General features: G+C 41.2%; 1 protein-coding gene across 6 annotated transcripts in view; it reads left to right on the plus strand.

Moving 5' to 3' along the window:
* TRIP12 (thyroid hormone receptor interactor 12) overlaps positions 1-17,117 on the plus strand; it is a 90,946-nt gene that overhangs the window by 28,228 nt on the left and 45,601 nt on the right. For all 6 annotated transcript variants that reach the window (XM_034439334.3, XM_034439337.3, XM_087872653.1 and 3 more), the window contains exons 4-6: positions 2,071-2,879; positions 10,593-10,698; positions 13,614-13,750. In XM_034439334.3, coding sequence (XP_034295225.1) covers positions 2,071-2,879; positions 10,593-10,698; positions 13,614-13,750 — 1,052 coding nt within the window. The remainder of the gene's footprint in view (positions 1-2,070; positions 2,880-10,592; positions 10,699-13,613; positions 13,751-17,117) is intronic.

The following is a 17,117-nucleotide window of genomic DNA, read 5'->3' on the forward strand; positions in this document are numbered from 1 at the left end:
AGTTAAAAATGTCTATGTAGTAAATGAGGGAAAAAGTACAGCAACTTTGAATGGGATTACAGGCCAAGGCACAATTCCACTTTTGGGGGGCAGAAATGCTTTAAATGCAAAAATAAATTACTTATATCACACCTGCAGGTTCAACATGGTTTCCTGCCAACTAGAGACAAACATATTCAATAATCAGTGTCAAATTCCACCAAAGAGCTGCTATTGCTATCGAACACTCCTGAAATAAAGAATTTCTATATCTTTGCTAGTTTGTTCCCAGCCTTTATGAAAAATGGCAACCAATGAATTCTGAATCTCTTCAAATACTGGATCATAGGGCCCACTAATTCACTAATTTTATTTTCAATGTTTAGAGGTCATGTATAATCTGTCATTTTTGAAAATAAATATAAAGCTGAAGGTAGCCATATTGTAGTGTGCCAGCTTTCTATTTCTTTTTGTAATCTTTTTTTTCAAGCCAAGTTGGGCAAAAGAACTTCTAAGTATCCAATAAACTATCTGTGGGTATATTACAGACTCCAGAATCATAGTTGCTACTGTTTCTTCATATAATGCATTTATTATAACTGATCTATTACTCCCAGTTGAAATATACTAAATATTAACTTTAAAAAATTATTTACCATATTTCCCCGAAAATAAGACGGGGTCTTATTTTCTTTTGAACCCCAAAATAAGGGCTTGGCCTTATTATCGGGGGTCTTATTATTTTGGGGGTGCTTATGGTTGCTGCTGTGTTGTGCTGCTGCCTGGGTCTTCAGGAGCCTGCTTGGAAGAAAGCAGCTGCCCGGCATATCTTGCCACTTGGTGCCCACCCAGCGGACACCTCTCCTCCGGCCAGGCAGAGCACCACTCACCAACCAAGCAGTATCCCAGGATCACGATGTGGGCGAAGCCGGTGAGCACCAGGTCCTTGAGGAGTCCGTGCTGCCACCATTCCAGCACTGAGGCTGGCTTCCTTTGTGACTTCGAAACCCCGGCTGGAAGCCGCTGGAAGTGGAGAAGAGGCCAGTCAGGCCAGCCGCCTGCTGCAGAGTCTTTGGGAGCTGGGGCAGAGAGGCGGCGAAGGGTGAAGTCCGCGCCGCTGCCATCCCAGCACTGAAGATGGCTTTCTCTGCGGCTTCCAAACCTCGGCTAGATGCGGAGGCCGGTCAGGCCAGCCGCCTGCTGCTGAATCTTTCGGGAGCCAGAGCAGCCGCATGGACCTAGAACCAAAGAGCGGACTTCCTGCTCTACGATTTGAGGTCCATGTGGCTGCTCTGGCTGCCAGAAGACTTTCTGCCCCGGCTCCCGAAGACTTGGCAGCAGGCAGCTGGCCCGACCGGCCTCTTCTCCACTTCCAGCGGCTTCCAGCCGGGGTTTAGAAGTCACAGAGGAAGCCAGGCTGAGTCCTGGGATGGCGGTGGCACAGACTCCTCAAGGACCTGGTGCTCACCGGCTTCGCCCATATCGTGATCCTGGGATACCGCTCGGTCAGTGAGGGGCGCTCTGCCTGGCCAGAGGCGGAAGGTGTCCGTTGGGTGGCCATCAAGCAGGGTGGGAGTTTTCAAGAGAGGGGGATGGATGGATGGATGAGAGACGGGTGAGCGCCAAGAACCCTGGGGCAGCTCCCAATCAGCTCAGCTGATCTGCAGGTTGCCATTAAGGAGCCCAGCTGCCATTAGCTGACCAGGGAACGGAAGGGCTGCTTTCTGTGCTGCCCATGCCAAACCCTTTACTAGGGCTTATTTTCGGGGGAGGGCGTATATTCACGCCCACCCCAAAAATCAGGCTTGGCCTTATTTTCAGGACATGTCGTATTTTCAGGGAAACATGGTAAATATAATTCATGATTTGGGAGTCATGTTAGTTAATAACTAACATGTTGATTAGTTGATTATTATGATTTGACTCAAAGCTTTGCCCTGCTTCTTTGTTCTTATGTAGAGGTAGAGTAGTAACTGTTCAGCCACATTTCTTTGAAAAGTACAAACTAAATAGCCAGGTGATTTCTGAAGGTTTTAAAAATATTATTTTCTTTGCTGAATAGTAATATTGAATTTATGTTTACCTTCTCAGAGGCTGTAGCTCATCTGCTATTATAATTCCACAACAAGAGGCTCTGGACACAGACAGTACTTTAGAGCATCAAAAATCCGGGCAGGTGCCTAAAAGAGACAGTTCTCGAGGAGTGAAACGCAGTGCTAGCCCAGATTACAACCAGACAAATTCTCCTAGCCCTGCCAAAAAAACCAAAGCACTTCAGCACGCTGATTCTTCTTCGGACTTGGAAAGAAATAAATCTCAGACTAAGTCTAAGAAAAGACATTTGCATCAAGAGCAAGAGTCAAAGTCTTCACAATTGCCATCAACCAGTAAAGCTCACACCAGAAAGGGTGGAGCTACCGTTAGCTCCAGAAGCCAGAAACGGAAAAGGACAGAAACCTTACCTATTGTAAAGAGTCGTTCAGCAACTGAATCAACTGGCAGTGAAGAGAGACCAGCAAAACCCACCAAGCTGGCTTCAAAATCAGTGAGCTCAGCCAAAGCTGGGTGCAGTACCATCACAGATTCCTCCTCTTCAGCCTCTACATCTTCCTCCTCCTCTGTTGTTGCTTCTGCATCTTCTGCTGTTTCTCAGGGTGCTAGAGTCAAACAGGGAAAAGACCAGAGCAAGGCCAGGCGCTCCAGATCTGCATCCAGCCCTAGCCCACGGAGGAGTAGCAGGGATAAAGAACAAAATAAAATAGGTGGTTCTTCAAAGTTTGATTGGGCTGCTCGTTTTAGCCCCAAGGTTAGCTTGCCTAAAACAAAACTTTCTCTACCGGGGTCTTCTAAACCAGAGGCATCAAAACCTGGGCCTTCAGGATTACAGGCTAAACTAGCAAGTGAGTTGTTGAAAATGTTTTCATTTCTGTGAGGTCTTGGAATTTTTATTATTTTTATTATTACTATTACTATTATTATTGTAATATAGCTATTGTAATAATTTAGTAAGATCTACAATAAGTCATATGAAAGGTAATTTACCATACATAATCACTGGATGATTAGTAAATTAAAGAAAGGGCTGTTGGGGGCTCTAGGCAGGGAGTGTGTATTTCAGGTGCAAAGAGACATCAGTTCTTACTCTTGATCTCTATTCCAATAGGGTATGTCTTTGTACTTTTAAGTTCTGTGCTTATAGTGGACTAGGAAAGATGTAACTTTCCAGTGCCCTCTAGTTTTTATATATCTTGCCTATATTTCAAGTTATCTGGTTTACTAGCATATTTTATGTTGAATGAGTCCATTTTTCTTATTTCTTAAATTGTATCTTCCAAACAAGAGTAGGAATTATTTATTCACAATCCTGTGTGGCAAAGAGACAGGGAAAGGTATCAACTTGGACAAGGGTTACCAAATGTAATGATTGTATCTAAATACGAATTTGGATCAGAATACGGATTCTGTTCAGAGTCTCTCTTTGATACTTAAATTATCAACTAACATATACTGTTTTTCCAGTAGATTTCTAACTTTTGCAATTCATATGATTTATGAATATCTACCATGTGCTACATATCTACCATGTGCTACAAGAAAACAATGCATACTTTTGCAGTAAATATTTAGTTTAAGGAAGACAATTGTGAAGTTTAAAAAATCTCTGATTTTATCACTCCAGTCTATATACTACTACATGTGTGGGTACATGTTTGATGTTTAATGTCTAAAAATAATTTGTTCAGTAAAATTCAGGATACAGTGATTCATATTTATAATTCTTGCTCTCTGAAACTGTATATATTGGATTTAGTGTAGAACATGAATAATTGTTTTAGTCTAGAGTCTAGAGCACTACAGTGTAATGCCCATTTTAAATATATATATTTGAATAACTCATTTTCTGGATCATTTCATGTTAGATATAGTTTGAACTAAATAGTTTTTTAAACCTAGAATTAATTCAAATTAAATCTATATGCAGTTTAATTCACATAAAATTTATTATATTTCTAACATTTCCAAATGAGTTTAGAAAGGCTAAAATACCATAAGGCTGCTTCTGAGTTGAAACAAATCCAGTACTCTGATTCTGCATATTATCTGTCCTAAGAAAAATTGCCTATACTGTTTTGAGAAAATCAGTCAGCTGCATCTAGGAAATCCACAGAATATGAACTAATACTTCTGTTTTCCAGAAATTAGTTTTGAAAAGTATTATCCTTTTGATTCTGTTTGTGATAAATAGAGTTATTAACAGTTAAAAGACTGACAACTTTAACCTCTATGAAATGTTCTATTTTTTTAAAATAAAAACCCAAATTGTTCATCATTTTGTAGCAAATTCTAGGGGAAGATTATGAAGAACTACTTAAGTAGCAGATATTCAAGTCAAGGTAGCTTATTGTCTGTCCTGTGTTGATAGGGACGATAGGATGAAGGGAGCACAGCAAGACATAGTCCTTTTACCCAATCAGAAGAATTTTAATATCTGAAGAGGGGTAAAGAGTATTTAGACTAAATTTTTTAGAAAAAAGTAATTTTTCTAAACAGATATTCCAACAGATAATTCTTCAAAATGATTTCTAAAATTTGTTTATTAATTTTCTTCAGAAAAAAATAAGATTAAAATCAGAGTCTCGGTCCAGCTAAACCAGGCCTGTGCTGGTTTGATGTAATTTTTATTGCTGCTACAAGCCGGTTCTTAGTCCACGCTGAGTCACAATGATGTAAAGTTGGCGCTGAGAGCTTCTGCCTCTCAGCGCCTTTTAACAGCTTGTACCACCCCATATCAAACAAGCATTCGGCGGTTGCATCAGGCCCCCTCTCAGCTGTTTGGTGGCTCGGTTCAAACGGGTTGCCCGGCTCTCTCCTGTGTGCCGACTGCCGTGACATCATCCACCATTGCCAGGAAGCCGGACCGCGAATATGGCCCTGCTGTCGCCGTTTGCCCATCCACCCACCGCCCTGCGTTTCGCCACCATCATCCATGCTCATGTCAGCCTCTGTGTGCTTCGCCTCAGCTGCTCTAACTTCCCTCCAGGTTTGTGTGTACTTCCCCTATTCGTGTGTCGAGCCCTGGACTGGAGCTCGAAGGGCGGCCCCCCTCTACCAGGAGTCCACCTGCAAGAGACAAAGCAGAGAGGTTTGTGTTGCCTGACTGACCACTGCCGCCCCCCCCCCCGTTTGTGTGGGTACTTGTGAAGGAACTGTCATAACAGCCGTGTGGCATTGATGTTATGTTCCGCCACCCATGAAGCCTCCATGTAAGGGTACTCTTTCCAATGTACTAAATATCGTACTTTTCCTCTAGAGAGTTTGGAGTCAAGGTTCTCGTCTATCTCGTAGTGGTCATTAGCCCCGGGCCCAGGGGGTTCAGTGGGAGCCCTAGTGGCCTCCACTGGTTTTAGCAGACTATGATGGAACACAGGATGGATTTTGTCTAATAGGGGTTGTAGTTTCAGGGCCAGCGCTGTGGGGTTGATAATCCGGGTCACTGTAAAATGTCCTAGGTATTTGGGACCCAATTTCTTACTGGGTGTCCTTATCTTTAGTTACTTAGTGGACAGGTATACCCGATCCCCCACTTGGAACGGTTTCTGGTCTGCCTTTCTTTTATCTGCCTGCTGTTTATACTCCTCTGTGGCTCTCTGTAATGCTAGTTTGACTTGGGGCCAGACTTCCCGGATCTTATCAGCCGACTTATTCAGGGTCACTGGGTTTTGGGGGTTAAGCTGGAATAGCAGAAAATTCTCTCTCAGACACTATCTGGAAGGGAGTGAGACCAGTACTGTGGTGTACCGTGTTATTGTATGCTACTTCGGCGAATGGTAGAAGGCCTGCCCAGTCTGATTGCCTGGAGGAAACGTAACATCTCAGGTAGCGTTCCACCATAGCATTGGTCCTCTCGGCTGTTCCATTGATGCTAGGGTGGAAGGCTGAACTTAATCCCTGTGATGATCCTATTAGTAGGATGAAGTTCCGCCAGAACCTGGTGGGAAACTTTACCCCCCATCCGAGATAATGCAAAGGGGTACCCCGTGCAGGCGGTAGATGTGTTGAAAAAACAATTTCTCTAACTGCTGTGCCGATAGTATACCGCTGCACTGTACGAAGTGTGCTTGTTTTGAAAATAAATCTATCACAGTCCATATCACTGTATGACTGCTGCTATCCGGGAGGTTGACGATGAAAGCCATGGCGATTTCATCCCATGGCTGACCAATCTCAGCTACAGATTGTAACAAGCCAAGAGGTTTACCCAGCCGTGGCTTGGTTAATGCTCAGACTGGACAACTCTTTACACAAGCCTCAATGTCCATTGGCATCCATGGCCACTAGAATTGTCATCTTGTCAGGTGTAATGTTTTAAGGAAACTGAAGTGACCGGCTGGTTTACTGTTATGGCATCTCTTTAACACTGGAAGCCAAAGGCCAGTGGGAACATACTGCTTATCTTCCTTCCAGGCAAGGCCCTCCCTGTGGGTTAATAACGTTTTATTGTCCACTAGCCAAGAGTCAGTTGACAAGGCTTTGCGTAGTTCGGCGTGCCAAGGGTTTACTGGCTCATTGCCTTTTATCTGTCCTACTGACTGCCTAAGTGGTATTATGGCTTGTATCACCTCTTCCCATTTGCTGTTGTACTGGGGCATACAGGACAAGACGTCGGCTAGAAAATTATTCCCAGCTGGCACGTACTTGTGTAAATGTAAACCATTGAAAGTACTGTGCCCAGCGCACTTATTTTGGAAACAACTTCCGGGGTGTCTGGAGGGCTTCCAAATTTTGTGGTTGGTCCATATCTCAAACGGCGTCCCTGCGCCCTCGAGTAGATGTCGCCATGTGAGGAGTGCCCATCGTACTGCCAAGGCCTCCTCCCATATCACTCAGCCTCGTTCTGTGGGCGTGAGCTTCCGGGATGTGTAAGCACAAGGCTGGAACCTACTTGTTCTTTTGTAACAGGACCGCTCCCGCAGTTACATCACTTGCATCTGCCTGCACTATAAAGGGCAATGTTGGATCGGGGTATTTTAGGACTGGTTCATGGGCAAAGAGCACTTTTAGCTCTTCGAATGCTCGCTGACATGCAGTCATCCACGTCAACGCTTGCCCCGGGCATGGTTTTGTCGTGGTGGGTTTGGTACGCAGTAAGTCTGTCAGGGGCATCGCCACCTGAGCAAATGATGGAATAAACTGCCTGTAGAAGTTGCAAACCCGAGGAAACTGCAACTGTTTCTTTGTTCTCGGGGCTTGCTACTCCAACATCGCCCTGACCTTCTGAGGATCCATCTTCACCCCCTCACCAGATATTCGGTAACCCAAATAATCCAACTCTTTTTGGTGAAACTTGCACTTACAGAGCTTTGCGAACAGTTTGGCGGCCAGCAGCTTTTGCAACAACTGGTGTACTAACCAGGAGTGTTCCTCCATCATTTTGGTATAAATTAGGATGTAATCCAGGTATATAAATATCCCCTGTACAGATACTCATGCAGGACCTCATTTATCAACTGCATGAATATGGCCGGGGTTCCCTGCAACCCGAATGGCATCACTTGCAACTGATAGCTCCCCAGGGAACAATTGAACGTTGTCTTCCATTCATACCCGGTCGGATATGCACCCGGTAATAGGCTTCCCACATGTCGAGCTTAGTGAAAAACCGGCCCGTCGTAAGATGGCAAGTAGATCTTTCATTAGTGTAATGGGTATAGATGCTCCACACACACTTCGTTTAGTCAACGGATGTCTACACACAGGCGTAGACCACTGTCCTTTTTCTCTTCGAACAGGACTAGCACGGCCATGCGGGACCTGCTGGGCCAAATGAACCCCCTGGCCAGGTTCCTATCTATGTAGCGTCTTAACTCCTCGAGTTCCTTCGGTGTCATCGAGTACATACGGGGCTTTGGCAGTTTGGCTCCTGGTATCACCTCGATGCCACAGTGTGTCGAGCGGTGAGGTGGTAGGACCTCACACTCTTCCTCACTAAAGATGTCTTCCAAATCCCCGAATGTACTTGGGAACCACCCATCCATGAGTGCCTGTTCCTGCTGTACACCATCCTCCGCTCCTATTCTCCCTTTCACCTGACTCCGGATTGGTGGCTCAGGACCAAGTGCCATCCTTAGTTTCTGGAACTCCTGTTCCCACCAAATGGTTAGTTCTGGTAGTTTATCCAGCTAGGCTAATCCTAAAATGATAGGTTCAATCATCTTTCCACTACAATAAACCTGATGTTTTCCCAGTACTTTCCCATTTCTAACCTACCTGGCTCAGTGACATGGGTAGCAGGTACTCCGCCAAGTGTGGAACCATCCATTTGTTCAAACTTAATGGGCTGACGCAGCCTTGTCATGCGAAACACCAATTCATCGACCACAGCATAGTGCATTAAGCACCGGGTGCAGCCCGAGTCAGTTAAAGACCCCTGCCTAACCCCTGGGATGTGTGTGAATTCTGAACGGTTACTGGGACCATGAAGGGACGAACAGGGTCACTTACCATCGGGTCATTCGGGTCCTTGTTGTCGCTGTCACCGGACACAACCGGTAATCGTCCAGTACTTGGTGGGCTCCCGACCTCTTGGTTGGTGTATGGGCATTGGTGGGAAGCGTCTGCGTCGCTACCTGAGATCATTCCGGAGTCGGGCAGAGCCATTCCCTGGCTTTTTCCCCAGTCACCAACTGTCTTGGGGCCGGCGTTCGTGGTGGTGGCATTGGACACTCTGCAGCTTGGTGAAAATTCTGTGACCACCTTGTTTTTTCTCAGATTTCAGTGTAGTAACTCAGCTCCCTTTCTCTTGCCTTAAATGGATTCATTAGTAGCCATAGTAAGTAGTTTACCTAGCATTGTATAGTGCTTTAGTTTAACCCACAAAAGATACGCCTTAGCATCCAACAAAGCAAATATGATACCATATCCTATAAATTGTAAAAGAACCAGGACTTTCTTGGGATTATGTGATAGATGCATGGGAGTAACCATGCATCTTTGGAAAAAAGAGTCATATATAGATAAACGTTGCATTAATGCTCCATTGCATTTCGAAGCATCCTTTAGAAATTGAATTCAAAGCATTGCACAGTCCTAGCTATGAATCATGCAGTACTACACTGATTTAAATAAATTTAAATAAACCCATAAACAGGTCCTTGACTTCGTTTTTCTTCTTTGATCAGTGCTAAAAATTTATAATTTGACATGTTTAACTTGTACAGAAATAATATCAGTATATAATATAGTGTATAATAATATAGTAAAAATACTCTTTCTCCTTTCCCAGTATTTTGCCTCCCCCCCTGCAAATTAAAAGAAAATTAAATGAGATGGCATTAGTTAGTATAAACTATTTTTAATTCTGATGTTCCACTTTCCACTCATAAAAGAAAAGGTATCACTCATGTCCCCGTATTCTCTCCAGGAGAAGGAAAGATTTTTTCTTTCTACGATCATGCATATGGGAGTATCCTAAAGTCTGTCAGCACTTTCTTTATTATTTTCCATAGTTTCAAGAAACTTCCTTCAATTAAATTTTGGAAAAAAAATTATAGCTTAAGTCATACTAGTTATTGAGATATAAAGGATTTAGTTCCTTTCATTTTGTGCAGATATTTATGACTTTCTAAAAAAATCAAGCCACTCCACTTTCTAATTTCATGTAAAAAGTATTTTAGCTTCAGCAATGATTGAAAATTAATCCCTGTTTGAATTTCTTGTATCCCATCATATTTTGATGATTCTCTCTATACATCCATTCTCCACTGCAGAATAGTTAGGTTGTTGACATTAGAAAGCAATTTCTTTAACTAGTGTGATATATCAAAATGTTCATATATGGACATATTTTTTGTATGAGAGATTATTTCGTGGTTTTTCATTTCATACAAGGTATTCTATGTAATATTGTCAAATATTTTGATATTGAACTAGTTTCCAAAAGTTTCCTGGGCACAGAACAGCACTGTTTTGAAATGAAATTAGATTGAAATATGTTGTTTCAAATTTGAAAATCATAATTTTAAACAAGGCATTTCAAAGTCAAAATGGTTTGTGTATACCGTTCAATAGATTGAAATAAAATAGTTGATTGAATTTTTTTCCCCCTGTCCTCCGCATTAAGTATGTTATGGACTTCTATAAATCATAGCATGAAGTTGTACATACCATGGGACATGCAGTTGTATGTGATAAAAGTTAAGAAAGAATTGATAAAGTTCAAGTCAGTCATGGTAGTTCAGTGGGTTAATCATTCTTAGGCCAATAAATCTGACAAAATTGTATTTATAGAGAAAAAAGATAGGCATAGAGGAAAGTCAGAATATAATTCTAAGAAATACCAGGTTATTTTTTTTTTTACTGGTGAGAATATTGAAAAGCTTTTCTAATATCATGTAAATAAATGAACACAGTAATAGTATAATGTATAGTGTATTTATAAAATAAATACAATTTTAACCTTACCATATTTTTGTTTTTCTTAAATCAACTTTGTAGAAGTTGTCTTTCATGGTGGCATGAGTAAAAAGTGCGAGGAGCGTAATGGGAACATTTCATGTTGGGAAACTTGTGAAGAAATATAAGCTGTCATTATTACCCATCTTCTATTTGTTTAGGCTTGAGAAAAGCTACAAAAAAGCGCAGTGAATCACCACCTGCTGAGCTCCCCAGTTTGAGGCGGAGCACACGGCAAAAGACCACGGGCTCCTGTGCTAGTACCAGGTATAATGTGATATAAAATTACTAACACTTTAAAATAGTTGAAGAAATTGCATTTGGGAAAAGCTTATAAAGAATTTGAATGAACATAATGGACAGTTTATATTTGTGTGCCTGATAGATAGTATGTTTAATTTGACAAATTTAATGATTTGAGAAATACTATAACATAAAATCACAGTTTGAAATAAGTAATTGTTCTCAGTACTATACTAAATTAGCAAGTCCACACTAAATACTTTGCTGATTTTAAATATGATAACTATATCCAGTTCAAACAACTTCCTTAATCATTTGAGGTACATGTGAACCTATTCCACATTTTTGCCATCCTCTTTCTGTTCCACCAGGCTCATTTTGAAACACTCTGAGATACAGCACATCTTAAACTATTGCTTCCCATTACATTTAACCCAGAAACTATCAGATTTCAGATAGTTAAATTTCAGTTAAAACAGGATCTTACACTGTAATTTAACATTTCATAGTTTGGGATTTAAAAGAAATAATACCTAATTCAAGACACATCAAGAAGGAAAGCAGATTGTAACAAGGTTAAGTTATAACTCAATTTATATTGCTGACATACAAGCATTTGAATTGGGCCATTCAACAATTACATGAATTTCCCTTTCAAAAATACATTCTGTAGGAACTGTTTATTTAAACCAGATCATTTCTAGGAGAGTAATTATCTATTGTATAAGTATAGGTTGTACAAGCATATATGTTAAAAACTTAGTTTTTAAACTTTAGTTAAAAACTAAAAATAAAGTTTAAGTAAAAGTCCTGAAGTTGTCAGTTAGTTGTGCAGAACTTTATACAATATTTAAACATAAATAAGGCGATTGCTCTATCCTTCTGAAATAGCTAGGTTAGTTGTTTCTCTCTTTTAATCTTTTGGAAGTTTGTTAGGAATAGATTTTTCTGATGAACTTTTAAGAACAGAGGGTGAATTTGGGGTTGCTGATCTTTTGCCAATTTTTAATGCGGCAGTTTAAATAATATTATTTTTCTTGCTGTGATTTGGATTTTGTAACTGTCAGCTTCCCAGAATGCTTTGATAATGTTATTTAATAAGTCAACAAACTAAAGAAACCTTTCATGAAGCAATATCATGCTACATATTTCAAACACATTGAATAGCATAAAATAGTGAACTTAAAAAATACTTCAAAAACTAGTAGAGGTGACTGCAAGAGGACAGGATTTGAATAGGATTCAAATATAGGTAATGGGAAAAAAGTATGAGAAGACTGTGTACTAATTTTCTCAATATAAAACAATATTGACAATATAACATATAAAATATAACAGTGTAAAACTCTTTAGTCAAAGAAGTTATATGGCTGATGGAGTATTTAAATATCTCTTCCACAAGGAGGTAGAAAGACTTTGAAATCAACATAGAGAAAATTGAATATTATGCATAACTTTATACATTGAAAAAGTGATGTTTGGTAAGCTGATAAATAATATACTTGAAGATACTTGAGTGGTTGGCAAATGTAACAGATCAAATAAGCTAAATGATGTGGATTTGGAAAATCAGTGAAGATGTTTCTAAGGGACATAGGAATAAAAATAAAATATTTTTGAGAAGAAATATTTTGAATCAATCTTAATAGATTTGCTATGATTTAAACTGCATAGTTCTTGGCAGTAACTACAAATAGCTTTGAAGTTATGACTACTAGTTTAGCAATCATTCAAAGTTACAATGGCCCTGAACAAGTGATAATTTTAACCAGTCCACAAACTTCTGGCAGTTGCAGCATTTCCCAGTCACCTGTTCGTAACCCAGGTGCTTGGCAAACTTGCACATATAACAGTTGCAGCATCCCACAGTTACGTGATCACATTTGTAAAATTCCCTACTGGCTTACTATAAGCAAATTCAATGAGGATGCAGGCAGAAGAGGTTGCAAGTTGCTCCTGTAAGTTGCTTCTTCCACTTTTTCTCCCAAGGAGACCTGCTGTGGAGTACAATATCGGTAGCATCCCCCCATTCCATAAACTCATGCGTGCCTCCTCCCACTGGCCCACCCATGATCCATAGCATCCACTGACACCCATCCCCCACCCCCCCGGGCTGCCAATGTGCCTGCACTCTATTGTGTATGTGGCTTCCACTGGCAACCTCCAGTCTCCCCCTAGCACTACTGTAGTGCACTAGCACTACATATCTGTGGCATTCACCCCATCCACAATGGCATATTCCTGAGCTCTAGTCCCTGCCTGTGACAGTTGCACACATCCCAGCAGCACTCATGCATCCTCTTAAGCACTTAGCCTGGGACTACGGTCTCTTCCTACTTAATGACTTGTGCCATCCTGGGGTTACGACAGCTACCTGAATTACTGTCACTAAGTGACATTGCGCTTTATGATTGCATCACTTAACAGCAAATGTTCTGGTCCCAAATGCTATCATAGCCCGAAGACTACATGTAGTGTCGATTTGCAGGTGAAATAATCAATTGCTTTTGATAGGAAGCTGCCCAGAGCGTCTATAGAAATGTTTTAAATAAATAAAAAATATATAATTTAACAGAACATTAAAGATTTTTGGGGTGGCATCTGAAATATTTGTTTACTCCTAGCTCCTACTTCAGTGGGAGGTTTTTTTTAAAAAAATGTATCTATATTTCTGCAGGAAGTCTTTAATTTGCTATATAGATTTTGAAAATGGACATTAACATGGAAGTATTTTTCCATGAACTAGATTGTTAGAGTTAGCTAAGCCAAGATGATGTGGTATTGATGGTATATTTCTTATATATAGTTGAAGTTGCTTTTTAAAGTATTTTTGAACATACAGTGAAAAAGTACTACTATAGGGCATATAGGGTTTAATTTGAAGCCATTGTAAACTAAAAACATAATCTAGAAGGTTTCTGATTGTACCTGTTTTTTAGTCGGCGAGGCTCTGGCCTGGGCAAAAGAGGAGCAGCTGAGGCTCGCCGACAGGAGAAAATGGCTGATCCTGATAACAATCAGGATGGTGTTAATTCTTCAGCTGCACGAGCTGATGAGGCTCCACAAGGAGCTGCAGGTAAGGAAAACAGAATACCTATAAATTCTAGGTTACTTTCACTATATAGTGCTTTCTTCTAATGCAGTCCTGGGTTTATCAGGAAATACTGTGATGGAACTGATTTTACTAGTCGTGTTTTAAAGAAATCCTGGTAGAGTTTCTCCTTGTAAAGTTCATGGGTTGAGCACAAGATGACAGGCGTTCTCTAAAGTTGGCCTTCTTTTGTGGAATAGTATCCATCCAGAAGAACAGAAATCGACATATTTATTTATTTATTTTATTAGATTTTTATACCGCCCTTCTCCCACTGGACTCAGGGCGGTGAACAGCCAAGAATAAAAAACATCGTATTCAAAATTTAAGAAGAATTAAACAAATTTTGGTCCAATAAATTTAAAACATCCCGACTAAAATCAATTAACAATTAAAAATATCTAAAGGGTGTGTGTGTTAAGCCAGCCCGGCATGATGAAATAAAAAAGTTTTAAGGGCACGGTGAAAAGCATGGAGATCTGGGATCCTTCGTATCTCCGGGGGTAGGTCGTTCCAGAGGACAGGTGCTGCCACAGAGAAGGCCCTCCCCCTGGGGGTCGCCAGCTGACATTGTCTGGCCGAGGGCACCCTGAGGAGTCCCTCTCTGTGGGAGCGTACTGGCCAGTGGGAGACTATCGGTGGCAGAAGGCGGTCCCGTAAGTACCCAGGCCCTAAGCCATGGAACGCTTTAAAGGTGGTAACCAACACCTTGAAGCGCACCCGGAAGACCACCGGGAGCCAGTGCAGCTCGCGCAGGAGGGGCGTCACATGGGAGCGCCCCATCGCTCCCATAATTCCCTGCGCGGCCGCATTCTGCACCAGTTGGAGCCTCCGGGTGCTCCTCAAGGGGAGCCCATGTAGAGAGGATTACAGTAGTCCAGGCGGGAGGTGACGAGTGCCTGAGTGACCGTGTGTAAGGAGTCCCGATCCAGAAGGGGATGCAACTGGCGAATCAGGCGAACCTGATAACATTCTGATTACGTTCTATAACCAAGTTATGTAGATGATATTTCAGTAAACCTCTATTCCACCTAACTGTTAAAGGAATCTGTCTTTTATTTTCTACTGTGATTTTATTACTTTTTTCCGTCTTCCTGTTATAAATTTCCTAGAGTCCTCAAGGATTTGAACACTTTATAATTATTGTTAATAAAGTAAGTATATAAGCATTTTTTAAAATTTGAATTACAGCTATCCTTAACTTATGACTGTTCATTTAATTACGATCTGGAATTATAATGGCCATGGAAAGGGTGCTATATGGACTGTAAAACATTGCTGGCCATTGAAAATGTGGCATTACCACCCCTGCGTAATGTGATCTGGGTCCTTGGCAACCTGTTTGCACTTACTATCAGTTGCCAAGCACCCTGCAGTTACATGATTGCTATTTGCAGTCTTCTCTGCCGGCTTCCCCAGGAAGTCAATGGGGAAGCTGGCAGGGAAGGCTACAAGCTGCTGGTACCTGCTGAGAGGACTCCCTCTTGTCTCTGGGAGAGTTAGCAGCTGAAAGGAGCTGAACTCCCTCAGGAGGGTGTAGAAATGGAGCTCAGATCCTAAAGATTTCAAGTTCTCATTCTGCAACTGGTGAGAACAGTTCCTGCCAGCACATGGAGAGGGGTGCATAATTGCTCTGGCAGGATAAAAAAACAGAGCTCAGATCCTAAAGATCTGAGCTCCTTTCCTGTAGCCTGCCAAAGGAATTCTCTTCCACAGGGGTGAAATGTAAAATTTGTTACTACCAGTTCTGTGGGCATGGCTTGGGGGGGTAATGTGACTGGGTGGGTGTGGCCAACTTTAAAAAAAACAACTTTTCAAAGCATTTTTTCTAATGCTTTGAAAAACCTCTGCCGATCAGGCAACTCAGCTGGGATCATCAGAGACTTTTCAAAGCATTTTTTTTTACCACCTCTTCGGCCAAAAGGTTGCAGAAAAGACTCTGACGATTCCAGTTGAGCCGCATGATCATCAGAGGCTTTTTAAAAAAACTTTTAAAAGCATTTTTTCGTCAGAAAAGGGTATTGGGGGGAGGGCACAGGGATTTTTGCTACCGGATCAGGTGATCCGGTTCGAACCAGGAGCATTTCACCCCTGTTCTTCCACGTACAAGGGAGCTGAACTTGGCAGGCAGCTCTTTCACTCCATCTCCTTTACAACCCATGAAATGGCTTAAACACTACTAACGGGAGTGCCGGGATGGAGTCATTGAGTGAAGCGATCATGTAGGCCTCTCACCTAATGACTGCTTCACTCAGTGATTCCATAGTAACTGGGATTCTGGTTCCAATTATGGTAGAAAGTTGAGGATACTGATATAGCTGTTAAACCACTTATGTGTTCTGATAAATTTAGGACTTTCATATCTAATTTATGATATAAATTGAGCTTATTTAAACAAAGAAACAACTAAAATCTTAATACTCACCATTTCTAAAACACTGTAGTTGGCTAAAATAATACTTTGAAGTCTTGTTTCTATATTTTTAAAGGAAAAATTACATTTAGAAAGCTAGCTGTACAACGTGATTGCTGTGTACTTGACAGTATTGCTAAGTTCTACAAGGATAGACTTATTTGATTGTCCATCCCAGGTGCCTAATGGATCTTCTTGATTTGAGAATACTTGATCCCCCCCCCCTCCCAAAAGTTACAGTGGCAATCATTTCCCCAACATTTTTGTGGCAGAAGACTTAGTAGCATTCTGGAATATAGGACCGAATTAGACCTGAGTGGTTTTCCAAGTTGCCAATCCAGATATTTTTCCTTGTTTACTGAGAAGCTTTGGGAGATGAAGCAACAGAGAAAAGGTATTTGACTGAATACAGATGTGAACTTGGGTTTGAGACTATACTGTGGCAATAAATATGGAAAAAGAACAATTTTTCATGCTTTTATTATGTCCTTATACTGGCTGGATGTTCGGTTTAAAGTGTTGCAGCTCTTTGGAGGAAAATAGGCTAAAATACCATGTTTTGAGTCACTGTGACGGGTTTGTGGGCTAAAATCACTCAGATTCACTCTTAATTTGAATGTTAACTGTTTGTTAACTGGTTATATCCTATGAAGATAAATTTGCAAGATTATGTGGGATTATTTTAAAGGGGTCTCTTAGTCTGTTAGTTCTGATTTCTGCAAAATTAGCACAGCCACTTACATCTTGAATCCCCATTCTTTCTTCTGGTTGGTGAAAAACTCCTAAAGTGTGACAGAATGCTAAGTTTGGATGGTAATGAATACTTTCTGAGGGAAATGTGGTGCTGCCTGCTTTGAAGGAGGCATGGTGCACTCTGTTATCAAGAAGCCTTCACTTGACCTAGTATTTTAGATTAGCTATTCACTTGTGGCCTTCACT

This window comes from Pantherophis guttatus, chromosome 6 (genome assembly GCF_059756535.1).
Source record: "Pantherophis guttatus breed Tessera chromosome 6, ASM5975653v1, whole genome shotgun sequence".
Classification (NCBI taxonomy): domain Eukaryota; kingdom Metazoa; phylum Chordata; class Lepidosauria; order Squamata; family Colubridae; genus Pantherophis; species Pantherophis guttatus.